This window comes from Dromiciops gliroides, chromosome 5 (genome assembly GCF_019393635.1).
Source record: "Dromiciops gliroides isolate mDroGli1 chromosome 5, mDroGli1.pri, whole genome shotgun sequence".
Classification (NCBI taxonomy): domain Eukaryota; kingdom Metazoa; phylum Chordata; class Mammalia; order Microbiotheria; family Microbiotheriidae; genus Dromiciops; species Dromiciops gliroides.
In genome coordinates, this window is record NC_057865.1 from 217,168,930 (window position 1) to 217,196,072 (window position 27,143).

The 27,143-nt window shown below is 40.2% G+C and overlaps 1 protein-coding gene across 3 annotated transcripts in view; it reads left to right on the forward strand.

Moving 5' to 3' along the window:
* The first annotated feature begins 203 nt into the window (after positions 1 to 203).
* Positions 204 to 27,143, forward strand: part of DIP2B (disco interacting protein 2 homolog B) — a 195,816-nt gene continuing 168,876 nt past the window's right edge. For all 3 annotated transcript variants that reach the window (XM_043965902.1, XM_043965903.1, XM_043965904.1), the window contains exon 1: positions 204 to 415. In XM_043965902.1, coding sequence (XP_043821837.1) covers positions 316 to 415 — 100 coding nt within the window. In that variant the 5' untranslated portion in view covers positions 204 to 315. The remainder of the gene's footprint in view (positions 416 to 27,143) is intronic.

Consider the following 27,143-nt stretch of genomic DNA (forward strand, 5'->3'; position numbering starts at 1 on the left):
TTCTAACCAACGAGGAGGGACTGTAGCCCCAAGATGGGCCAGCAGGGGGCGCGGCGCTCTCGCTTTAGCTCTCCTAGCTCTGGGCGGGGCCTGAGTGTCCTTCTCTCCCTCTCTCTATCTTTCTCTTTCTACCCCTCCCTTCGCCGTCGCCGCCGCCGCGCCGGGTCATGTGACTTTCCGCTCATGGCGGCCGCGATCGGAGGCTAGCTCGGGAGCTTGTAGCCCGGGGTGTGGGGTCTGGTGCGTCCCTCCGTCCCCCCCCACCCCCTGCCCGCCCCTTCTCTGTCCTCTCGCAGCCCGGCCGGCGCAGCGGGGATGGCGGAGCGAGGCCTGGAGCCGTCGCCAGCCGCCGTGGCGGCCTTGCCGGCCGAGGTGCGGGCGCAGCTGGCGGAGCTGGAGCTGGAGCTCTCGGAGGGTGAGGAGTCCGGGGCCGGGCCGGGGGGAGAGGAGGAGGAGGAGGAGAGGAAGGAAGCCGGGGGAGGGTGGGCTTTGGAGGAGGAAGGGACCCGTCCCAGGGCCCCCTTCAGTGCCGGGAACAAATCTTCTGCCCGCAGTGCCCCGGGAGGGCTTCCTCCCCGGGGGATGGATTTTTGTCGCGGTTTCATTGTCTCCCTGAAGTGGCAGCGGCTGGAGGAGGAGGAGGAGGGCGAGGGGGAGAGCTTTCCTTCGGGCCCGGGCTTCCCCTTTTCTGCCCCCACCTCCGGTTCGAGACAAAGCTGCTGCCCCCCCCCCCCTTCCCGCTGAGGGGCGAGGTAGGTAGGGCTGCTGGCAGCTTTCCCCGAACTCTTCGGAGTGAGCACCCTCCCTCCCCTCCCTTCTTTGAAATAGAAGAATAAAGAGCAAAACCACAAAAAACCCCACAAAAAACACAACCACCAGCCCTGCCAAGGAGGAGTCTGCGGCGTTTCTCCTTCCTCCTCTCCTCTGAACGACTCCAGAGTTGTGTCTGTCTGTCTGTCTCTCCAGTGACAGGACTGCGATAGGACGAGCGAGCTCCCTCTAAGTCCCCCTATTTCCTAGGGTCTCCCCCGAAGCTTGTGTGTGAGGGGGAATTCTACACTTCCAGTCCCCACTTTTGATGCTCTGAAAGGGCAAGACGAGATGGAGCCCCTGCGCAGGATACTTGGCATGTCACCCACTTTCTTTGGACCCCTAGAATAGGAGAGAAGCCTTGTGTCTAATCTGAGGGTAGAGGAGACTGCGAAAAATCAACCACTGTTATCACAAAAATAAGTGCCAGGGATAACAATGAGAGAAGAACACAGTGCTGTGTTGTCTGCGTGTGAGGAGGCTTGTGATGCAGTTGTGATCAATTCCCTGTAAAGTTCCTGTTTGTATCAGAGGCTGGCTCTGGAGGGACAAAACTAGCATTTTTTTCTTTGTTGTACACATCATTGCTTCAGTGCTGTCTTAAGATCAGGATGTTCTCATTTTGCTCCCTTTTGATGGATGGTCCTCTAGAATTTGCATCTTTCAGGAACAAAAATGCTGGCTAATTGGAATTGATGAAGGTGGCAGATTCCCAAGTAAAAAGTCCGGCTTATTTGATTACTTCTGAAAGAATTGTACGTTTAATGGAAAAATAGGAGAAGTAATATTAGGCATAGAAGTCCACTTAAACAATGAAAAAAAAATCACCTCTTCTAATCTGCCTAAGAAGAATATCTCCCATGGTTATTTTTTAAAGCCCTGTGAAAAGTATGATATTGAGCGTATTGAAAAAATTAAATCCAACAAAACATTTAAGAACCTCCTCTCCTAAGAGTTAAAGGGAGAGACAAAGTGCCTTCCCTTTGTTGATTATTTCCAGTTTATTCAGTATATATCTTTATTGTACATAGTTGTCTGCATGTCGTTTTTCCCCATTAGATTGTGAGCTCCTCCAGAGCAGGAACTTTTATTTACTTATTTGGTTTTTGGCCTTTCTTTGTATCCTTAGCACTTAACATAGTGCCTGGCATATAATAGGTATTTAATAAATGCTTCTTGATTAAAAGCCTGGAGATGAAATTTGGTCAGTCTTAAAGTCATCCTTCTACATGTTTCACTGAAGTAATTCTATGGAATCCCCAAATTGTCTGTTGATGCCTTCATGTACTTTTCCATGTGGACATCGAATGGTTAATATCCAAAGATAGTTTCTTAGACATGAATTTTCTCTGGAAAATATTCTCAAAACAGCTGGTTTGGCTATCTATTCAGCCCATGAAAACATCTCATTTTTCCCCACATAATTTTATGAAACTAAATGGTATTTTAGTACTTCAAGGATATATATTTTGTTGGTGGGTGTGCAACTGACATCAGCTGTTAACATTAAAACCCTTTATACCAAAGTAGTTTTCATGATTTACTGTGATTGAACAAGTTCATTGCCTTTTTGCTTCCCTTCTGATGATTTGCCTTTCCAAACTTAAGAATTTTGGTCCTTAGACTATCAATAAACAGGCCATCTATATGCCCTTAAAGTCTTCTGGTAAGACCTGCCAGAGATTTTTTTGTACTGATGTAGTCTTTGATATAAGAGTTTAGGGAGTTGAGTGATAGCTGATTTCAAAGTTTGACTGTGAAATTGGTTTCATTTTTATAACATCTTAAAATAGGATTTGCCAACCTTAGAGAGTATGTATTCCAGCCCCCTTAGTTTTATAAATAGGAAGATGAGTGGTTAAGACACTGAATAGTTTTGATCATTTAAATAGAAAGGGGTTCAAAAGAAGCAGATATTTGTGTTAATGTTTTTGTACAGAAGGGAAACTCAAGATTCCTTTTACTATATATCTACTTTAATACTCTTTCTCGTTCTCTGATTACTGTTTACATTGTGTTTCTAGAGATGATTTTGAATAACTTCTTCGAAGACTCACAAGTGATTAGCTCATCCCTCTCCTTTTTCAAAAAAGTGTGAATAGTTTACAAACTGTGAATTCTCAGGCTAAAATATTTTTAATGACTTTCGCTGCAGTTTGCTTTTTTTATGAAGCATCTTACCGGGCTAGGAAATGGTTAACTAGGTACTTTTGTTGCCACTTTGGCTTTTTCTTAGCTTATTTCTGGTGAGTAGGTATTTTTCACTCTTTGTGTTTATATTCTTTATAGTACAGTGCCTTCCTAGCCCATAATGGGCTTTTAATAAATAGTTGTTGATTTATTGATAATTCTTTAGGTGGCATTATGCCACAGTTATCCCAAATAGCATATCTTTTGGTTATGAGGAACCATTCCAAAGATCATATTCTACATTTTCCACATATGTTAGTGTCAATCATAAAACTGAATTGAAGAAAATACAGCATAAAAATGTTATGATTAAAAGAGCTCATCTATAGTATATCTTGCTTAAAATACCAATCATAGCTTGGGAATGGGGATTATTTCTAAGGAATGTGAATTTAGTTGTTTTTTTTTTTTTTAAACAGCTAAATGCATACAGCATAATGTTGCTTGCTATTTTCATCATGTTTTGGAGGGAACCACTTTTATTGTAATAACACTTTCTCTAATCTGTTTTTCCAAATGTCTTTTGATGATCAGAGGAGGCTAGGTGGGGCAGTAGATAGAGCATCAGGCCTGCAGTCAGGAAGACTGGAGGTAGTTCCTACCTGCCTCAGTACCCCTGTGCAGTACTGGCCAAATCACTCAACCTCTTTTTGCCTCAGTTTCCTCTACTGTAAAATGGGGATAATAACAGTCCCTACCTGCCAGGATTGTTAGGAGGATCAAATGAGATCATAATTGCAAAATGCTTAGCATGGTGCCTGGGCTCTGTGGAAATACTTATCAACCCTCTGTTCCCTCCCAAAGATGTTTCTTGGACCTCATTACCCCACTGTCTCCTCTACAGGTACCCTTGACTTCTTCCGTTTGAATTATTTGAATAGCCTTTTAATTTTCCTCCCTAAGGTTTCTTCCTTATCCCAACCTCCACACAGTCACAAAGTGACTTTACTAAAGTAAATGTCTGACCGTGGCTATCCACTACTCAATAAATTCAGATGGCTCCCTGTTATCTCCAGGATCAAATATAAATTCCTTTGTTTGACACTTAGAGTTCAAAACCTGGTCCCATGCCACCTTTCCAACCATATAAAACACAGTACACTCCTTCATGTGGTCTAACCTACCTGGACTTCTTACTGCTCAGCAAATACAACACTTTATCACCTATCTTTGTACTTATTAGTTGTGCTTTCTACCCAGGATGTACTCCCTCCTCACCTCTGCCTCTGAGAATTCATTGGGTCCTTCAAAACTGCTCAGCTCTCACCTTTTGTGAAGCCTTTCCATAAAAAATGCCTTGGGTTTATTTTGTATATATTTATTTCTGTACACATATATTGTTTCCCTGATAGAATTTATGCCTCTTGAAGGCAGGCGATGGTTTCTTTTTTCTTATTTTAACTCCAGCACCCAGCCGTGTGCTTGTTAATTAAATGCTTCTTGATTAATTTTATCCTTTTTTTTTTAGGATCTGCTGTAGCCTGTCTTGATTTCATATTGATTGGCATATACCAAGACATTTTTCTGTAATACATTTTTAACTTAAACTTTGGTCATAGCTTAAATCAACAGAATAGTTAAATATCAAGCAGATGTCTCATTATTTGCTGCAGTGTGTAATCTAGTCATATGATATTTAGTTTGTTTTAGACAGTTGACTGACTAGGTTTGATGGTAGAAGTCTGTTGCTGCTGCACCAAAAGCAAAGGCTGCCACTGTAAAGCACTAGAGCTTAGACTCTAGTCTGATTGAGCTTTTCATAGTTAAAAAATAGCATAAAACAGATATGAGATGAATACAAATGTTATCTTTGCAAATTAGTTTAGTAATGTGACCTTTTCACTAATTGGTCTGGTGTTTTTTTGGGGGGGAGGGCGCTCACTAAAATGCCACTGTGGTATGAACTTTGATTTGATTTTAGATCTGACTTTTTATTTGGTTGTTTTCTCTGCTTTTTCTTGGCCTATTTTCACAGTCTATTGTAGTGCATACATTATGTAATAGTAATGATAAGAGTTACTTGGATTTTCATCTGCTGTCATCTCATGATTTAAGCATCTTTAGAATTATCACCCAGATTACTGAGTGTATTTTTTTAAACTATAAGGAAGTACCTTCCAAATAGTTGCTGACCACACCTCAGAAGAGCTTATATTTTTATTTCTGATAAAGATGTGAACTTGAGCTATGTACATGTGTTTCCCAGTCTCTGAAAAGCCCATGTAACCAAAACCTCTCAATTTAGGAAACAAATAAAGAAACATTATTTTGAAAAAGTACTTCCAGACTTTGATGGGTCTGTTATCTCCTTGACGTGAATCCTTTCTCTACCAAGCCAGATGGCAGACCATTTGTGCCTTCTCAGTCTGTGGGATGCATGGCCATGCCTCTCCAAAATCCTTCCATAGAGGATTTTCCAGTTACTTTGGGGACTTTCTTGTGGGACTCTTAATATTATACTAGTATCCAGAAAATACTTGGGACTTTCATCTTTTCTTTCTTGCTCATGTTCATCTCCTTTTCTAATCATCCATCTTCTTTTTTTTTTTTTTTTTTTGGTAAGGCAGTTGGGGTTAAGTGACTTGCCCAGGGTCACACAGCTAGTAAGTGTTAAGTGTCTGAGGCCAGATTTGAACTCAGGTACTCCTGAATCCAGGGCCGGTGCTTTATCCACTGTGCCATCTAGCTGCCCTAATCATCCATATTCTTGATATGTTTTCTTATACTTAACTGAAAATGACTGCTGGTAATGTACTCAAGCTTTTTGCAGCATCCCTCTGCACTAACCCTTGGGTTACCTGCAGTTTTGATTTTTCTGTGATTGTGTATTCTGTGATACTGGGGTGGGAAGTATGCATGGAATTTAGATGTTTCAAAGATGGAAGTAAGAAGCAGTATCTTGAGATCATTGAATAGAATATACTAAGTATATAGGGTGTCTCCCTAATTACTGGTGCTTTTCCTAATAATTATGACTACTTTGTACAGTACTTTAAAATTTTTGAAGCACTATGCATATATTATGTCATTTGAACCTCACAGCACCCCTGTGATGTGGATTCTACAAGCTTGTCCCCATTTTATAGCTGAAGGGAGATAGGTATGGTGAAGTGACTTGCCTATGGTCACATAGCTATTAAGTGTCTAAGGTAGCTTTTTTTTTTTTTAAGAGAGGCAATTGGGGTTAAGTGACTTGCCCAGGGTCACACAGCTAGCAAGTGTTAAGTGTCTGAGGCCGGATTTGAACTCAGGTACTCCTGACTCCAGGGCCGGTGCTCTATCCACTGCGCCATCTAGCTGCCCCCTAAGGTAGCTTTTAAACCTCAGTCTTCAGAAGTACAAGTTTTAACACCATGCCAAACTGCTTCACAAAACGAATGTACTCTATGTCTTTTTACATTATGTTAGTACCAGTGTGATACTTTTTCAATTATACATCTCCTGTATATCTTCTATGGCCCTTCTTTCATTCAAGTTATTATAGATAATTTTCTGTAGCTTATTTATGATTTCTGAGATGTGACATAAGGCAGGTAGTGATTTACGCATTGAGAAATTGAGAACATTGAGCTAGGAAAATTGTCTCTAGTTTTCTAGGAAGTAAGTTGAAAGCAGAGTCAGATTCCCTGGTTTCTCTTAAAATACTCTATAATTATGATCAGGATGGTTCTTTTTGTTGTTCTTTAGATTGGAGAGATCTAGATAGTTCTAATCTATCTTTATTTTTATTTTTTTATTGGGGGGGGGGGCAGGGCAATGAGGATTAAGTGACTTGCCCAGGGTCACACAGCTAGTAAGTGTCAATTGTTTGAGGCTAGATTTGAACTCAGGTCCTCCTGAATTCAGGGCCAGTGCTCTATCCACTGTGCCACCTAGCTGCCCCTCTAATCTATCTTTGATAAGATCTGAGCCATCCTTTTTAGAGGAAAATCTTGAATATAGGATTGAGTTAAGTTTGCAAAAGTACTTATCAAAGTAAGACGCTGTCACTGACCTAATACTTAAAGGAAAACCATTATAATCATTATATAGTAGATAGATATGGAGCTCTATGATAAGGAAGATTAAATTCATTAATTAAAATCAACCGAGTCTATAATAGCTATGAAAATAAGGAAGGCAGACTCATAGTAAGATGAGGAAATGGTTTGGAAGGAATCAGACTATGAGCTGGGGGGGGAAAGTTTTTTTAATTGAAAATGCCATCTAGCCTTATGATGCTATCAGATATATTCTGGTTATGTGACTGTAACTGTGGGAAAGGTAACTGATAATTTTGTGGGCTGATTAGTGGGTTGACTTTGTTATGACATTTTCTTAGAGCTGCTGGAAAGCCTTTTTTTTTTTTTAAAGAAAAGTTTTCCCTCTTACTAGTTTTTCCTTTAACTTGTCATATTGTAATTTGTGGTAGGTGTTATGATACATAAACTAGCTATGTAAAATACAGTGCATGTACATTCATGTACCTTGATGTGGGTGTGTCTTTAAAATACTTTTTTTTCTCTGAAATGCTGCATGGGTTCATTATCTCCCTGGGTATATGTTAAAAAAAAATTAAGACCTCATTTCACCTTCATTTGCTCCTACTAGTATTTAGTAAACCTTTCCATTTACACACTACAGAATCTTTGTGAATCTAAATATAATTGCATAATTGTCTAGAGCAGGAAAGCGTACCTGAATACATTCTTCCTAATGTCTGGACATTCCTAAGGCTGTAGATAAAGGATGAGGGTCTGAGTCAATCATTGCCATTCTGGACCAGGAATAGTTGAATTCAGTTTTATGAAGATAATTAGGAAAGTAGGCTAGTAGACTTAGGGCATATTAGGGGGAAGACAACTGTTCTGATGGGCAAAAACAGCCCAAAGATAACAACTGGTAAGATGACGCAAATGAAATAATCCTTCTCAGGAAGAGACTCTCCCTTTTCTTATTTGAATATTTCTTTTCCAGGGCAAATACATCAAATACACAGCCACATCTCCCTTTTTCCTTTTCACCATACTGTGGTCTTTTAAATAACAGCTCAGGGTTTACCTAGATTAGGTTAGAGGAAACCCCCCACCTGTGCCTAAATTGCTTGCCCAGTGTGAGAAAGGTGGGCTAAGGAAAAGGAGATCATCTGGCTAATGAGAAGGTGCTGGAGAGTGCTTTTCATAATCTTTGAAGAAATCATCATTGTTCTTACTCCTGTAGTAAGATTTGCTATATAGTGGGGTAATAGGGCCTACCTGTGAGAACATAAGACTGTTGCCATTGAACACATGGAAACATGTATCTGTACATATTAAATACATGTTATCATGCTATAAATGGTAAGATGTGATTTTCTTTTAACCAAATGGATCAGATCTTATGTTTCCAAATGGGTGTTGTCCCTTTCAAAGGCAAAGCAAGTACATTATCCCAGCAATGCTGCAGTTTATTAAAACATTTTTGAAACACTTTTGGAATTACCTTAAAAATCTGCACTGTCCTGGTGAATATTTCATCGTGCCAAATCTTTCTCCTTTGAAAGTAGATTGGAGTTTTGGAAATAGTTGAAAGTCATTCACAGTCAAGCAGGTTTGGTGAAAGAAGATGATAAAGCTGGGTAATACTGGTTTTTCCTTAATATGAAGTGTGACAAAAAAAGAAGACTGAATATCTTTTATGACTCATATACTAACTCCCAAGTCAGTTACGACAGAGGAGTTCCAGAAGTGTTTTGAGATCATTCATTGGATGACATGTGCAGCTTCCCAGAGTAATTATTTTTGAGGTATAACATAGATTTGGATACATTTTAATTCTCAGTATTTTATAGAACTATCTGGCCTAAAATTTCCTTGAAATATTTGGGAAAAAATTATGGAAATGTCTGTTAAAAATTGGTTAGCTGATTACATGGGTTGAGGATTCACCCACTCCTTGCTCTTACTGCCTTCTCTTGCCATTGCTCTTCATCTGTTGGCTGAGGAAACCATTGGCTAAAAGCAGTCTTTGGATTTTAATTACCTATGCTTTTCTTGTGTCTCATCAACATGATTAATACACAGAAGGGTTATAAACTAGAATGCCTCTTGTCCCTTATATAATCATGGCTATCTAAAACCTACTTGGCCTTCAGGGTTCAACTTAAACCTGACCTTTCCAGATTCAATACTGAACCTCCAATAAGCATTCAATCAGTGAAACATTAAGCACATACTCTCTGTCAGGCACTGTGCTTGCTAAACATCATGGATACAAAAAGAAGCAAAAAGACAGTCCCTGCCCTCAAGGATCTTACAATCTAACAGGAGACCACATGGGAACAAATATACACAGAGCAAATTATATACAGGATAAATAGGAAATAATTAACACTAGGCACTACGATTAAGAAGGCTTCCAATGAAAGATGAGATTTTTGTTGAGACTTAAAGGAAGCCAGAGAGGTTAGTAGTTAGAAGGAGAGTGTTCCAGGCATGGGGATCAGCCAGAAAAAAATGTCTAGAGATGAGATAGAGTAACTTATTTGTGGAACAGCCGGGCCAGTGTCTCTGGATCAGGAAGATGTGTTGGGAAGTAAGGTGTAATAAGATGGGAAAGGTAGCAGGGGGTTTTAGGTTACTAAGGACTTTGAATGCCAAACAGATCAATGAATTTGATCCTGGAAGCAATTGGAAGCCCCTGGAGTTTTGAACGGGGGGGGGGGGGGGGATGGAGGGGAGGGTGTGACATGATCAGACCTATGTTTTAGGGAAATTTCCTTAGTAGCTGAATGGAGGTTTGATTGCATTGGGTAAAGACTTGAGGCAGGCAGACCTGCCTCTACAATAGTAGTCAACTAGCAGTAGTTAACTCTACTGTTTATTTTTTCACTCTATCATGGGCTGTTTCTTCTCTAACAACATGTGCAAAGTGAGGGAAATAGTACAAATATTCATTCCTTTTGAGAGTTGAGGAAACTAACCCTGAAAAAAGTAAATGTTTGGGCTTGAGATGTGGGATTTGAACCCAGGTCTTTTGACTCCAAATCCAATATTCTTTCCATTCCACTTCAGTATAAAACTCTGACAGAGATTGGGACTTGTACTTACAAAGAAATTAGCATAATGCTGAACATGTATTAGGTGCTCTTTAAATAACTATTGAATGGTAAGGGTCAGTTGGAACTTTATAGTAACAACATTGCTAAAAAAACCCATAAAAATATTGGAGCAAAAGTGTGACTAGTGACCTCATTTGTTGTGTGTGTGTGTGTGGGGGGGCAATGAGGGTTAAGTGACTTGCCCAGGGTCACACAGCTAGTAAGTGTCAAGTGTCTGAGGCCAGATTTTTAAACTCAGGTCCTCCTGAATCCAGGGCCAGTGGGTGCTTTATTCATTGCGCCACCTAACTTCCCTGTTGTTTACTTCTATTACTTGATGGAACTGTAGGAGAAAGATATGACTCCTGTTGGAGCATTTGATCCTTTTTTCCCCATCCCTGCTTTCAAGGAGGCAGCTAGTGGTACAGTAGATAGAGCACTATACTTGGAGTTAACAAGTGCTGAATTCAGATTTGATCTCAGATAATTATTAGCTCTGGGAGCTTGGGCAAGTCACTTACCCTCATTTGTAAAATGGAGATAATAATAGCACCTACTTCTTACGGTTGTTCTGAGGATCAAATAAAAACAACAGTTGGAAAACACTTAGCCAAGCGTCTGGTGCATTCTAAGAGCTTCTCTGTAGTCAGTTCTTATCCTTCTTGGTATTTAAGATCTATAAAGTTACTGTAACCACTGAATTAGAAAACACTGAACCATTCCTCTTTTTTTTTTTTTTAAAGTGAGGCAGTTGGGGTTAAGTGACTTGCCTAAGGTCACACAGCTAATAAGTGTCAAGTGTCTGAGAGTGGATTTGAACTCAGGTCCTCCTGACTCCAGGGCCTGTGCTTTATCCACTGCGCCACCTAGCTGCCCCCCTGGGGATTATTTTTTAACAGGGAAACCACCAAGAAAAAGCACAAAATATGAAAGATGTGGCACTAAATAGTCCACAAAAAAGACACTTGTTTATAATATGAGAGATGAATTAAGAGGGCAGAGCATTTCCCTGTTCAACCTCAGATGGGAATGTGCATGTATCAGGTGACTCAAATTTTTCACCTTATGTCCATGAATGACCTTGAAAGTGCCAGTAGTATTGATTTCAGGGTTACAAATAAATTTTAGTAAGTAGATAAATTAAAAATACGGAATCTGTGAATAATGAGGATTGACCATAAAGGTTAGTTAGCGTTTCAAGGTGCTTACATTCTATTGGTGGAGACAACATAAATACATTTAAATATAAGATAAAAATAAGATTTGAGGGAAGATACTAGCAGCTGGGACAGGGTGGGGATTAGAACAAGGTTTATGTAGACTGTAGTATTTGAGATGAGGTGAGGAGGGAGTAGTGTTCCAGACAGGAGGCAGTCTGTGAAGAGGCCGGGAGGTTGGAGATTGAGCATTGTTTGTGAGGAACAAGAAGGCCAGTTTGATTGGATTGAAAAATGTATAGAAGGTTGTAATATGTAATAAGGCTGGAAATGTTAGTTGGAACCAGGCTGTGAATGGCCTTAAATTCCATAGAGTAATTTGCATTTCATCTGAATGGTTACAGGGAGCCACTGGTGTTTATTGATCAGGGGAGGAACAAGATCAAACCTGTGGTTAAGGAAAATCACTTTGGTGCCCATGGCTATATAAATGGATGGTAGACTAGGGAAGAGACTGTTGTACCAGTCCAGGTGAGAGGTGATGAGCTTAGCTGAATGAACTAAGGTAATGGGGCTGTGAAAATAGAAGGTAACTGATATGAGAGATGTTGTGTAGGTAAATAAAAGTTTACAGATCTGGTATTTGGATTTAGGGAATGTTAAGAGTCATAATTCTGGTTATGAACCTGGGTGACTACAAGGATGGTGCTGGCCAGAAATATGGAATTTTAGAGGATGGTGACTGGTGGGGGAATTAAAAGAAGTTCTTTTTCAGACATGTTGAGTTTCAGATGCGTATAGGACATCTCTCAACCAGTCATCATTTATTAATATACTGGGCATGTGCTGAAACTCTGGGGATACAAAGAAAAGCAAAAGACAGCCCCTGCCCTCAAGGAGTTCACAATAAAATGGAGAAGATAACAAGCAAATACATACAAACAAGCTATAAAGGGACAAATAGGAAATAATCAACAGAGGAAAGGCACTACAATTAAGGGGGATTGGGAAAGGCTTCCTTAGGTGGAAATTAAAGGAAGTTAGAGAAACCAATAGGTGGAGATGAGGAAGGAGAGCATTCTGGGTATGGGAAACACGAAAAATGCCTTGAGCTGAGAGATTGAGTGTCTTGTTTTAGGAATAGCCTATTGAAGAGTATGTTGTGGGGAGTAAGGTGCTAAATAGACAATGGACTTGATCCTTTGATCAACTTGAGAAATTTGTGGCAGGCAGGCCAACCAACAGGATATTGCAGTACTCCAGCCTGAGGGTGGTGGCAGTTTCAGAGGAGGAAAGGGAGCCTTTGTGAGAGGTGTTATAAGAGTGAAAACGACAGGCCTTGGCAACAGATTGTTTATAGGGGGTAAGAGAGAGTGAGGAGTCAATGATGACACCCAGGTTATGAGCTTATTGGGAGGTATAGTGGTAACCTTAATAGTAACAGGGAGGGGGCAGCTAGGTGGCGCAGTGGATAGAGCACTGGCCCTGGAGTCAGGAGGACCTGAGTTCAAATGTGGCCTCAGACACTTGACACTTACTAGCTGTGTGACCTTGGGCAAGTCACTTAACCCCAATTGCCTCACCCCCAAAAAATAGTAATAGGGAGGTTTGGTGGGGGGGTGGGAATTAGGGGGAAAGTTAATGAGACTGGGGCAGCTAGGTGGCGTAGTAGATAAAGCACCAGCCCTGGATTCCGGAGGACCTGAGTTCAAATCCGGCCTCAGACACTTGACATTTATTAGCTGTGTGACCTTGGGCAAGTCACTTGACCCTCATTGGCCGCCAAAAAGGAAAAAGAAAGTTAATGAGACCAGTTTGGGATGTATTGGGTTCAGCATGTCTCCTGGACATTCAGTTCAAGATATCTGAACGTTAATTGGATGTGGAGCCTTCCCCAACCCCTCTTAATGCCTTGGTGCCTTTTCTCTGTTAATGATTTCCTACTTATCCTATGTATAGCTTGCTTTGTATATATTTGTGTTGTCTCCCTGATTTGGTTGTGGGCTCCTTGAGGTCAGGGACTCTTTTGCCTCTTTTTGCATTCCTAGTGCTTAGCACAGTGCTTGGCACTGAGATGGGAGGCTGGAGATCAGCAGACAGGTTGGAGGAGCAGGATAGCTAGATTTGAGAAGCATCAGTATAGAGATGATAATGAAATCCATGGAACTGATGAGATCACCAAGTAAAGTAGTATAGAGGGACTTGGAAATAGGCAGCTGGAGAAATACAACTAGAGCTTAGGGAGAAAGACTAGACCTAGATTTATAGGTTTGGGAGTCATCAGCATAGAGGAGCTAATTAAATCAGATTGATCACATGGTGATCAGAAGAAGCAATACAAGGACACTCTCAAAATCTCTCTGAAGGACTTTGGAATCTATTGTGAGACATGGGAGGCACTGGCACAGGACTGCACAGCAGGGCCCTCATCAACGGAGGTGCTGTGCTCTATGAGAAAAGCAGAATTTAAGTAGTTTGAAAGAAAATTTAGAGAATCTACCCCAAATGTTCACGCAGACTATTTGTGCCCGACCTGTGGTAGAGCATTCCAAGCTTGTTATTGCTCTGCTCAGCCATACCTGGACACACTGTAACTTGACTCTAACATAGCGATGTCATTTTGGTCCTCTTCGAGATTGAGGAGCAACAACCAACCAAATCAGATTGATCAGAGGTAATGGGGTCATGAAGGAGGAGAATGTAGAGAAAAGAGGACCCAGGACAAAACTTTGGAGTAGCATCACACTTAGGGGGCGGGATTTGAATGAAAGGAGACTGATAAGGAGTGGTCAGACAGGTAAGAGAACCAGGAGAAAGTTGTGTTATGAGACTCCAGGGGACAGTACCATATGCTGCAAAGAAAACTAGAAGGCTAAAACTGAGAAAAGAAAACAAAAAATCAGATGTGGCAATTAAGAACATTTTGGTAACTTTGCAGAGAGCAGATGCAGTTGAGTGATGATGTTTAAAGCCATGTAACAAAGGATTGAGGAGTCTATGAGAGGAGAGGAGGTAGAGACAACTAGAGCAGATAGCATTTTCCAGGAATTTGACTAGTAAAAGAAGGAGAGATAAAGGATGTTAGCTTGAGGGGATAATATGGTCTAGTGAAAGTTTAAGGATGGGAGAAACTTAGAATGATTGAAGCAGCTGGAAGAAACTAGTAGATAGGGAGAATTTGAAAATTAGAGGACAGATAATTGGGGAAGCAATCTGCTGGAGACAGAAGGGATCAAGGGTACATTTAGAGGGAGGTCTTGACAAGGAGATGGGCTACCTCATCAGAGTCTGGGAAATAAGAGAAAAGAATGGGGTATGATGTCAAGGAGTCTGAGATTGAGAGAATGGGCAAAGAGGAGCGTAAGGATATTAAAAAACAAAATAAAAAAAATCAGCAAAACTTGCCCACATATTACATCACATCTGGTGGTTTTAAAAACACAATTGTTCTTTTTTGGGGGGTAGAACACATAATTTATTTAAAAAATTTGAAAGCCAAAAGAGAGAAAGTGAAGAAAAAAGAGAGCTCATGATTGAGAAGAGGACAAATAAAGAGATTACCTACAAGCAATTCCATGGAATTAATGTGCATTTGAAATAAACTTGAATTGATGGTCTCAGTGAGAAGAGGACATAAAGAAAGGTAGACCAAGAGGTCAGGAAACCTTTCCTGTGTGCTTGACAGGTTTTGAAAGAAGTTTAGATATTTAAGCTCAAAAACTTGATCTGTGCTGTTTTGTTGCTCTAAAGCATTTGGAAATCATGTCCAGAAATTCAAGGCTCAACAGTTTCCATCTATCACTATTTCATAAAGAGTAGACTTTTTTGTTTAACATATATTTGTTTGAGAAATTCTTATAATTTTTTTCCTAACTAAAATGCCTTATTGGCATTTCCTGTCCCTCACTGACCTTTTTCAATGAGTACCCTCACTTTTTGCCCTAGAACCCTCCTTTGTAAGAAATAAGTACAGTTAAGCAAAGCATTGGCCAGATGATGTGTGCCAGAGTTCTTAAATCATTCAAAACTGTTTATTTTTGTTGTTGTTGGCATAATATATTGCTCTTATGCTTCTGCTTACTTTACCCTAACCCTCTCCTCTCCTCTCCTCTCCTCTCCTCTCCTCTCCTCTCCTCTCCTCTCCTCTCCTCTCCTCTCCTCTCCTCTCCTCTCCTCTCCTCTCCTCTCCTCTCCTCTCCTCTCCTCTCCTCTCCTCTCCTCTCCTCTCCTCTCCTCTCCTCTCCTCTCCTCTCCTCTCCTCTCCTCTCCTCTCCTCTCCTCTCCTCTCCTCTCCTCTCCTCTCCTCTCCTCTCCTCTCCTCTCCTCTCCTCTCCTCTCCTCTCCTCTCCTCTCCTCTCCTCTCCTCTCCTCTCCTCTCCTCTCCTCTCCTCTCCTCTCCTCTCCTCTCCTCTCCTCTCCTCTCCTCTCCTCTCCTCTCCTCTCCTCTCCTCTCCTCTCCTCTCCTCTCTCTCCTCTCCTCTCCTCTCCTCTCCTCTCCTCTCCTCTCCTCTCCTCTCCTCTCCTCTCCTCTCCTCTCCTCTCCTCTCCTCTCCTCTCCTCTCCTCTCCTCTCCTCTCCTCTCCTCTCCTCTCCTCTCCTCTCCTCTCCTCTCCTCTCCTCTCCTCTCCTCTCCTCTCCTCTCCTCTCCTCTCCTCTCCTCTCCTCTCCTCTCCTCTCCTCTCCTCTCCTCTCCTCTCCTCTCCTCTCCTCTCCTCTCCTCTCCTCTCCTCTCCTCTCCTCTCCTCTCCTCTCCTCTCCTCTCCTCTCCTCTCCTCTCCTCTCCTCTCCTCTCCTCTCCTCTCCTCTCCTCTCCTCTCCTCTCCTCTCCTCTCCTCTCCTCTCCTCTCCTCTCCTCTCCTCTCCTCTCCTCTCCTCTCCTCTCCTCTCCTCTCCTCTCCTCTCCTCTCCTCTCCTCTCCTCTCCTCTCCTCTCCTCTCCTCTCCTCTCCTCTCCTCTCCTCTCCTCTCCTCTCCTCTCCTCTCCTCTCCTCTCCTCTCCTCTCCTCTCCTCTTTTTTTGGCGGGGCAATGAGGGTTAAGTGATTTGCCCAGGGTCACACAGCTAGTAAGTGTCAAGTGTCTGAGGCAGGATTTGAACTCAAGTCCTCCTGAATCTAGGATGGGTGCTTTATCAGTAGCGCATTACTGTACCTGTTTTTCCACAGCCCCCTCCAACATTTGTCATTTTCCATTTTTGTCAGCTTTGCCAATCTGATGAATGAGTAGAACCAGAGTTGCTTTAATTTGCATTTAATAATAATCATAATAATACCAATAATAATACTAATAACAGCTAGCATTTATATAGCACTTTAAGGTTTAAAAGCACTTTGCAAAGATTATCTCATTTTACCTCAATACAATTTCGAGGTGGGTGCTGTTATCCCCATTTTTACAGATGAAGAAGCTTAAGCTAACAGAGGTTAAGGTCTCTCAGCTGGTAAGTGTCTGGGGCCTGATTAGAATTCAGGGACATCTAGCCATCTAGCTGCATTTCTCTAAATATTAGTGATTTGGAGCATTTTTTCATATGATGTTAGGTAGTTTGAATTTCTTCCTGTGAGAATTGTCTATTTATCCTTCATCAGTTACAAAATAGCTCTCTAGAAGCATTTTTTTGAAGTAGCAAAGTAAGAACTTGTTGACTGGGAAATGACTAAATGAATTGTGGTATATGAAAGTAATAGAATATTATTGTCTCTTAAGAAATGTAGACTATAATTACTTAAGATGAACATAGGAAGAATTTTATGAACTGATGCAAATCTGAACTAGGAGAACTCTAACTAGAATGATGTAAATGGAAAGAACGACAATGAAAATGAATGTTATTTAATTGGTAATGAATGGTCTTAACCCCTGAGAAGAGTTGAAAATGAACTTCTCTCCATTTTACAGGTGACTGTGGGTGGAGAATAATGTTGCATACCTGGTTAAATGTGGTCAGTGTATTAGTGAGTTCTTCTGTACCTTTTTAAAAAAATTTTTTTGTTACTAGGGAAGACTTGCTTTGGCATGTGGAGGATATGCTTGGAAATGGATGATGTAAGAACAAAAGCCATCAATAAAATAAAACATTTCGATCATATCTGCATAATCCTCAAAAAACATATGTTTTCACCCCATGGATTTTGGTATACACTTGATTTTAGGTTTCATTAGATGTGTGTTTGAAATGGAAATCTCCAAATGATCTTTTGAAATTCATAATTAGCTATCATAATTATGATATAATATATAAATATTGGCAGTTCTATTAGATCCTTTGTATTGTCATTCAATTTTCATTTGTACTCTTTTTGCTTTAAAAATAAACGTGGTGAATTTGAAGCAAAGTGGATTCAATTCAAGAATTTTATTAAGCACTACTATCTGTAGTTTGTGACTATGTTTGAACTCCCTACTCTCTGCCCCATGCCGCTCCCTTTTCCCATTGATGAGTTCTTCCCAGAATTTTTTTCTGGGATTCATCACCATGACTACCCTCCCTCATTAGAATGTAAGGTCCTTGAGATAAGGAATTGTGTTTCTTTTTATTTGTTTTTTCATCCTCTTCATATAGGAGGTACTTAATAAATGGTTATTGATTTTCCAGGCAGTGTGCTAGGCTTTGGGGATACAGAGATTAAGAACTAAAGTGACAGCCCCTGCCTTCAATTCTTTTTGGTTAAGAATTGGTTCTGTAATATTACCTTAATTTAAGAGACTCTTAAAAAAAAGTTTGATTGCTGCCTTTTGTTTTATATTGCAATCATTTATGATATAAAATGATATATGATATGAAATAAATATGATATAAAATGAATTTTACTTTTTTAAAAAAAGGAGAAAATGTTTTTTCAATAAAAACAACTGCTACAATGTCTGATTATCTATACATCTGCTTCTATATTTCTCTCTCTCTCTGCCTAGAGGAAGGAGATCATAGGATCACAGACCTAAAACTGGAAGGGCCCTTCCAGGCTATCCTGTCCAACCCCTGCATTTTACACATGTGGACATTTGGAAACAAGATTAAATAGATTGCACTAAGTCACAGAGAAAACAGTCAGGGGGATTTGAATCCCTGTACTCTGACTGACTGCCTCTGAAATAATATCTTTCATTATCTGGAGAACCATGGTTTTTTGAGGGACAAATTATAATTCAGTATGGCATCAATTAGGTCTGGTGATCTGTTGCAATGGGAATTCAGAGTCAAAGTACCACTCATGTGGTACAAATGAAGTAGGTAGCAAGGATACATGATGGTGAAATTAAACAACTACCTTCCTTATTCCTATAGTTGCTGGAGTGGCAGCAGCACATCCGGTGCTGTTCAGTCAGATCAGGAAAGCCTTTGCCTCGAGTGCCTCAGGTGCTGCTTACTACTAACTGGATGTCCTTTCCATTTGCACCTTGCCTTCCACGAGCTTGGCTTAATTAATATATCTGCATCACAGTCCTTGCAGGCTGGCAGGATTGCACAGCATCAAGGACTTCTTAGGACCTTGAACACAGTCATCACAATTTAAATGTGTGAGCTTTGGCTTAGTTAGTTAACATGAGGCATGAGTGAAGTCCTTCCTGGTACTGGAACTGTACTGTTTTCCTTCTTTAAAATGAATCCATAAACAATTTCAAGCAAAAAAAAAAAAGGCCTCTGTGTTGATATATCTTAAGAGTTCATTATTTGGGGCCTATAAAAGAACTGTGATACCTTGAAATACTAGAGTCTTATTTTATGTCTACGTAATCTGAGTTTCTTTCATGGTTTGGAGACATTTTCATTTTTAAGTTGACCTTGTAAGGGAAGAAAGAAATTACTTTTCTATTTATAGTTCTTTGCCAGTTGTTTTTCCTTGCCGAGATTGGTATAGTCCCCAAGAAATTTGAGGGAAATGAACAGAAAATGTATTTCCCCCCTCTTTCTTCCCTCTCTTCCCCTTTCCCCCAATTCCAGTTTAGGGAGTAGTTATTGTTGAGTCGCATCCAACTCTTCAGGACCCTGTCGTCCTTGGGATTTTCTTGGCAAAGGTACTGGAGTGTATTGCCATTTCCTTTTCCAATGGATCACTGATCCATAGGCAAATAGAGGTTAAGTGACTTAGGAAGTTTCTGAGGTTGGATTTGAACTTCAGCTTCCTGACTCTCTGAGCCTAGCGCTCTATCCCTTATTAAACATTAAAATAAAAAGAGGCAAAAAAAGTTCAAAAAAACCTAACCACACATCTGCCGTGTCTGCCATTATATACCATTTCCCACAACTGTAGGCCCCCATCTCTGCAAAGAGTGGGGAGGGGACTATACTTCGGCAGGAAGTATAGTCTTTCCTGTTTTGTTATTTCCTTTAATCCTGAACCATAATGGTACTAATAGGAGGTGGGCATATTTGAGGCCTAAAACAAATACTTTTTTTTTAAAGGCAGTATCCCCAGTGTAGATGGCTGGATGAAATGAGAAGCATGATGTCTTTCTGGTTCAAAGTTCTGAGGCTGGCTAGGTCTAGTACTTCATCCATATACATCTTGCATAGGATTTCAGAATAAATCAATAGGATAGCCTACTATAATATATAGCTCCTGGATGTCATGGAAGACATTTTTTTCTTAATGTGTATAAGCAATCAACAGTAAACAAGTATTCATTGACCACTTATATTCCATTATCAATTTATAGTATCAATTACTGCCCTTTTTTTTCCTTTTCTTTTCTTTTCTTTTTTCTTTTTTTTTGCAGGGCAATGAGGGTTAAGTGACTTGCCCAGGGTCACACAGCTAGTAAGTGTAAAGTGTCTGAGGCCAGATTTGAACGCAGGTCCCCCTGAATCTAGAGTCACTGCACCACCTAGCTGCCCCCAATTACTGCACTTTTATATCTGGGGAGATGTAAAATAATAAGTAAGTGTAGTACAGTTATGGGATGTGTGCTGTGAATAAACCAATGACTTGAGTCAAGTACATTCTTATAATATCTTGATTTTTCAGTCTGAAGGAATCACCTTGCAGACTGATAATACCTATTTTTGAGGATTTCACAAATGCTATCCAGATTTTAAAAATAAAGACTTTAAGGAAAAAATAGGGATACAGATGGGCACAAGACCTGCACTATGTCTGCATCCCCTTATCTCTGGTCTTAAAGAGTTGCTTCTAGACTTTGAAAGATTTAAGTGATTTCCCTGAAGTCACCCAGCCAAATGTATTAGAAAATAGCACTTAAACCCAGGTCTTCCCAGCATCAAGACCATCTCTCTATCACACTATGCAGCCTTTACTTTGTGAAGATTTAAATAGCAACGGTTGTTGTTGTTCAGTTGTTTAGTTGTGTTAGTGCCCCCATGGACCATAGCATCCTCCACTATCTCTTGAAGTTTGTCCAAGTTCATGTTTGTTGTTTCCTTGATGCTATCAATTCATCTCATCTTCTGACATCGCCTTTTCCTTTTGCCTTCAGTCTTTCCCAACATCAGTTTTGTGGGTTTTTTCTCCCAGTGAGTCCCATATTCTCATTATCTGGCCAAAGTATTTAAACTTCAGCTTAAGTATTTGACCATCCACTGAACAGTCTGAATTAATTTCTTTAAGTATCAACTGACTTTACCTCCTTGCTTTCCAAGGGACTTTCAAAAGTTTTCTCTAGCACCATTCCTTATAGTCCAACTCTCATAGCCATACAGTGCTACTGGAAAAAAACCATAGCTTTAACTATAAGGACCTTTGTAAGCAAGGTGATGGCTCAGCTTTTTAGTCTTCTGTTCTGGTTTGCCATAACTTCCCTTCCAAGGAGCAAGTATTTTTTTACTTTCATGGTTTCAGTTGCCACCTGCAGTAATCTTTGAGCCCAAGAATATCAAATCTGACACTGCTTCCATTTCTTCACTCTCTATTTGACAGGAAATGATGGGACCAGTTGCCAAGATCTTAGTGTGTTTTTTTGTTTTGTTTTGTTCTTTTATATTAAGCTTCAAGCCAGGTTTTACACTCTTTTCTTTCACCCTCATCAAGATGCCGCTTAATTCCTCTTTACTTTCTGCCATCAGAGTGGTATTGTCTGTATGTCTAAGACTGTTGATATTTCTCCTGGCAACCTTAATTCCAGTCTTTGATTCATCTAGACTGGCATTTCACATGATGTACTCTGCACATAAGAAATAAATAAGGTGACAATATACAGCCTCATCATACTCCTTTTCCAATCTTAAACCAGTTGTTCCATATTCGGTTCTAACTTTTGCTTCTTGGCCTGCAAACAGGTTCCTCAAGAGACAAGTAAGATGATCTAGTACTTCCACCTCTTTGAACACTTGCCATATTTTGTTGTAATCCACATGGTCAAAGGCTTTAGTGTAGTCAGTGAAGCAGAAGTAGATGTTTTTCTTGCTTTCTCCATAGTTATGCATACTCAGACATAAAATCACAAGCATAAGTGGTTGTGGTATGTGACACACAGGGAAGGTGAGGTAAAGAAATGAAAGATGGGATGAGGAAGTAGGCGAGACAAGAAGAATTAGGATGGAAAGGACAAGCCAGGAATGATGGGAATGGCAGCAGAGAGCTGGTTAAAACACAATTATAGAGGTGGCTAGGTGGCACAGTGGATAAAGCACCAGCCCTGGATTCAGGAGTACCTGAGTTCAAATCTGGCCTCAGACACTTGACAATTACTAGCTGTGTGACCCTGGGCAAGTCACTTAACCCCCATTGCCCCGCAAAACAAAACAAAAAAACCACATAAAAACCCCCCACAATTATAGCAGTTCACTTTAGTTGGTCATCTCCCATAGAGGAAACTCCTAGAGAGGTGAAAGGAGGAGCCCACACATCCAATGTCTGCAGTCTTAGTTGGACAGGAGATAAGAAAAATCTCAAATAAGAAATTGTATAGCAACTACTACTAGACAGACATTGTAAGTAGTGGTAGAAACAGGATGGTAAGAAATGAACCAAAAGAATATTGTCTTTGCTGGTTGCTTCTGACCACTTCCTCATCCCATCCCACAAACTTATTTCTCCCTAATGAGATTTATTAACCACCAACCTGCTCTTTTTTTTCATTATGGGCTGGTGGTGGGCTTCCCTTCCCCCTCCCTTCCCTTGCTCTGTGAATAAAGAGGAAATTTACTGGTACTCTACAAATCAAAGCAGAAACCAGAACTAGACAGAGCAAAACAATAGTGTTCCGTTGTAGTTGACCCACAAATGTTTGAAATTTATTAATAAACATAAATTACAAAGTTGTGTTACATTAATTAGAATGTTGAGCGAGATTATGTTATCTCCATTAATGTCTTAATATGTGCAGATAAGGTGTTTTCCTTCCCCTTGTCTTGGTCTACTGTAGCATTGTTCTCTGTCATTTGGTATTAATTAAAAGCAACATCGTTTGTAGCCTTTTATGGCATTTCCTCTAACATCTTTTTACACAACTAAATCTCCACTTCCTCCAGCCATAATTGAACATGACTGTTAGCAGAGCTGTGAAGCGGTCCAAGTGTTCTGACTTTAAATTGGGAATGATGCAAGAAAAAAGATTCAGCAATCTAACCATTTGCACTGGCTGTCCCCCATGCTTGGAATTCTCTCCCTCATCTCTGTCTCCTTTCCCTGACTTCCTTCAAGTCTCAGCTAACATATCACCTGCAAGAAAAGCTTGCCCAGTCCTCCTTAATCTTAGTGCTTTCCTGCTGAGATCCCCCCAATTTATCCTGTAGATATTTTGTTTGTACATACTTGTTTGCATCTGAATGTATCTCCCATTAACTCCTGGAAAGCAGGGACTAGGATGTTTTTTTGTTTTGTTTTGCCTTTCTTTGTACTATAAACACTGTGTCTGGAACCTGGTAGTGGAAATGCTAGTTGACTTGACTCACAAAGATACAATGATTACAACTGTGTAAATGAGAGGATCACTAAGAGGAAAATGAACACTGAAGAATGGAAAAACCAATGAAGACTAGTGTAAGGGGCTAAAATTCTAGCTATACTATCTAAAATCTAATGAGTGGTCACCAATAAATTATAAGTTTTAGCAGGAGTATTTAAGTGTTTAAGTATTTATTAAAGAGCATTAGGATCAGAGAGAAAGGTAAAAATCTAACTATTTCTAAGAGACCCCATCATCCGACCCGCCATGGCGAGGTCAGGAACCAAAAGAGGAAAAAGCCCTCTGCCAGCATCCACTTCCTACTTCATGTCCTCCTCCCAGAAATGGGAGTCTCCTCAAGTTGATTGGCTGGTAGCCTTGATAGACAGTACCCATGAGCAAACGTCACTTCCTGACACCAAGGACCTGACCACATGGCTTGCCCTCAGACGCCTTCTGCACATGGCAGAGCTTTCCTATAGTAGCTCTCCAGCAGGTGGCGATATTCCAATCATTACACTAGAGAAGTGACAATGACATCTTTCCCCCTTCTGTCCCCCCTCCTCTCTCTCTCAGGCTGAGTAGTGGTGGCCTACTAGGAGAGAATATTGTATATACATTGTCAGACCTGATCTCTGTAGCAGATATTTACCAGTTGGCAAAGTGGATAGAACATAGGACCTGGACTTGCTCAGAGTCACGCAGCTAGTAAGTGTCAAGTGTCCGAGGCCAGATTTGAACTCAGGTCCTCCTGAATCCAGGGCCGGTGCTCTATCCACTGTGCCACCTAGCTGCCCCATTTAGAGTTTATTTTAAGAATATTGTAGAATCTATTTTTCCTTGATTGGAAGTTAATACTTAGTGATTCTGCCAAAGAGTAATGTAGTTAGATCAAGATTCTGCCTCTACTTTTCTATAGTGGTTCTTACAAGAAAGAAGAGGGTGAGGAGGAACTTGCTGGGCCTCCAAACTGTAGCTGAGACTGTACTTTTTCTACTTAACATCACTAGTCTTGAAGATCCTGTTGTTACAGTTTGGCTGATGACACTTAAAGATGTGTGAAGCAGGATAGACTTGGCCTTGATTTCTCGTGGCATCTTTCTTGGCTTACGTTGCTATCGAGTTCAGACATGTTATTTTCAGTGAAGTCAGCAGAGATGATCAACATAGGGAGCAAATACTAAGAGGAAGAAGAAACTGTTTTTAGAACTACTTTTATATTCTGCCTTCTTTGAGAAAGAGGATAACTTTGAAATATGAAAAGGATACATGACTTTTTTTGGAAATAGGGGAAAAATAACTTTTATATATGAGACTATAGGTGTCTGCTAAGGTATCATTTTTAACTGTGTGGTAACTGAATTCTTTTTCAAATTTTTTTTTTCAGTCAATACAATTCTAAACTCTCTCCCTTCTAACTCAGTCTCCATTTAAGAATGAAGGAAGGGGCGGCTAGGTGGTGCAGTGGATAAAGCACTGGCCCTGGATTCAGGAGTACCTGAGTTCAAATCCGGGCTCAGACACTTGACACTTGCTAGCTGTGTGACTCTGGGCAAGTCACTTAACCCCCATTGCCCCGCAAACAAACAAAAACCAAAAAAAACAAAGAATGAAGGACAAAAGGGGGCAGCTAGGTTGCACAGTGGATAGAGCACCAGCCCTGGAGTCAGGCAGTCCTGAGTTCAAATTCGGCCTCAGACACTTGACACTTACTGGCTGTGTGACCCTGGGCAAGTCACTTAACCCTCATTGCCCACCCCCCCCCAAAAAAAAGAATGAAAGAAAAATAAACCTATTACAAACATGTACAGTCAAGCAAAACAAATTTTTGTATTGACCATTTAAAAAAAGATAAAGATATGTGTCAATGTGTGTGAATGTATATGTGTATGTATATGTATGTGTGTGTATGTTTGTATGTATATTGTCCTTCACTTCTCTCAGGAGGCCGGTGATATATTTCACCATGAATTCTCTGCTATACTGGTTGAACATTGCACTGATTCTAATTATTTCAGTCGTTTGTCTTTACAATATTGTTGTCATTGTTTGTCTGGCTCTTTTCACTTCACTTGAACTATTCCTTCCTATTAGTATACTTATTAATTGAAGAAGTTTAAGGAGAAAAAATGGTTTTTCTGGTTCTTTTCACTTCACTTAAACTATTCCTTCCTAATAGTATACTTATTAGTTGAAGAAGTTTGAGGAGAAAAAATAATGGGTATTGTAATGTTTTTGAGGGCAAAGGGAAGCATATTTTTATTTGTCCTCCCTTGCCTCCCAAGAAGAGATAACGTTACATTTCATTCATTAACTTTCTTGGACCTTCTTATACCCAAGAAGAAATATACATTTCTTGACCTCTTCCAGAGAAATGAGTGTGGTTTGACATATGAGTTTTCTTGGTTTTAGTTGGTTTTACAAAGTAGATTCTGATACTTTCTTGTTCCATTTAACATTTTCTTTTTTATTATGATATTGATAAAATAAGTATTAATATTTTTCCATATAAAGAACAGAAAAAGACTATGTATTTTAAAAAAATTTATGTTCTTTTCTTTCCTTTTTTTTTGATATCTCTCTCATTCCCAATACAAGCACCCTATGCCCAAATAAATAAAGTCTCTTCCTTATAACAGACATGTATAGTCATGCAAAGCAATTTTGTATTGTACTGGTCACATCTGAAAAGTTATGTCTCATTCTGAACATACACTTCATTACCTGTCTGCCAACAGGTAGGGGAGCATGATTCATTATCAGTCTTTTGGAGTCATAATTGGTCATTGCACTGATCAGAATTCTTAAGTCTCATAGTAATTTCGCTTATAGTGTTGTAATCATTATACAAATCATTCTTCAAGTTCTGCTCACTTTACTCTTCATCAGTTCATACAAGCCCTCCCAGGATTTTTTGAGTCACCTACTTTTTCTTTTAGCACAATAATATTCCATTATATTAGTATATCATGACCGTCATCTGTTCTCCAAAATTATGGATACCCACTTTGTTTTTAGTTCTTTGCTACAACAGAAAGTACTATTGTAAATACTTTGTACATATGTCTTTTTCCTCTCTAAAAAAATTTCTTTGGAGTATAATCCTAGTAGTGTTACTGTTGAGTCAAAGGGTAAACACAGGGGGCAGCTAGATGGCACAGTGGTAAAGCACCGGCCCTGGATTCAGGAGTACCTGAGTTCAAACCCGGCCTCAGACACTTGACACTTACTAGTTGTATGACTCTGGGCAAGTCACTTAACCCTCATTGCCCTGCAAACCCCCCCCCCCCCAAAACCAAAGGGTATACACAGTTTAGTGGTTCCAAATTGCTTTTCCAGAATGGCTAGACTATCCTAGGTCCACATTAGGATACCTGTTCTCTCACAGCCCCCAACAATTATCAGATATACCAGTTTTGGTGGAACCTCAGAGTTACTTCATTTGTATTTTCCTTAATTATTAGTGATGTATAACATTTTTCATATAATTGTTGATAGCTTGCCTTTCTTCTGCCTATTTAGATCTTTTGAAAAAATCTTTCTATTGGAGAGTGTCACTGACTGGATCTAAGTCAAGAAGACCTGAGTTCAAACGTGACCTCAGATACTATCTGTGACACCCTAGCATGTCAGTTAACCTCTCAGCCTCAGTTTCCTCATCTTGTAAAGCCTGCTTTCTACCAGATTGCTCTCCAGTTTTCTTTGCAGTTTTTGTTGACTAGTAAGTCTTTGGGTTCTTTTGAATACTATGCTGTTTTATTCAGTTGCTTCTTGGTTTTGAGTACCTAGTTAGAGGCAACTGGTAGTGCAGTGGATAGAGCTCTGGGCCTGGAGTCTGGAATAGCTGAGTTCAGATTTTACCCCAGAAACTTACCCTGGGCAAGTCACTTAACCTGTTTGCCTCAGTGTCTTCATCTGTAAAATGGGAATAATGATAGCACCTATCTTCCAGAATTGTTGTAAGAATTAAATGAAATATTTGTAAAAAGTGCTTAGCACAGTGCCTGGAACAAAGTAGGCACTACATAAATCCCTTTCCCTCCCTTTAAAATGCCATTAAAAAGCTAGTTAAAAGTTAGTACCAGAT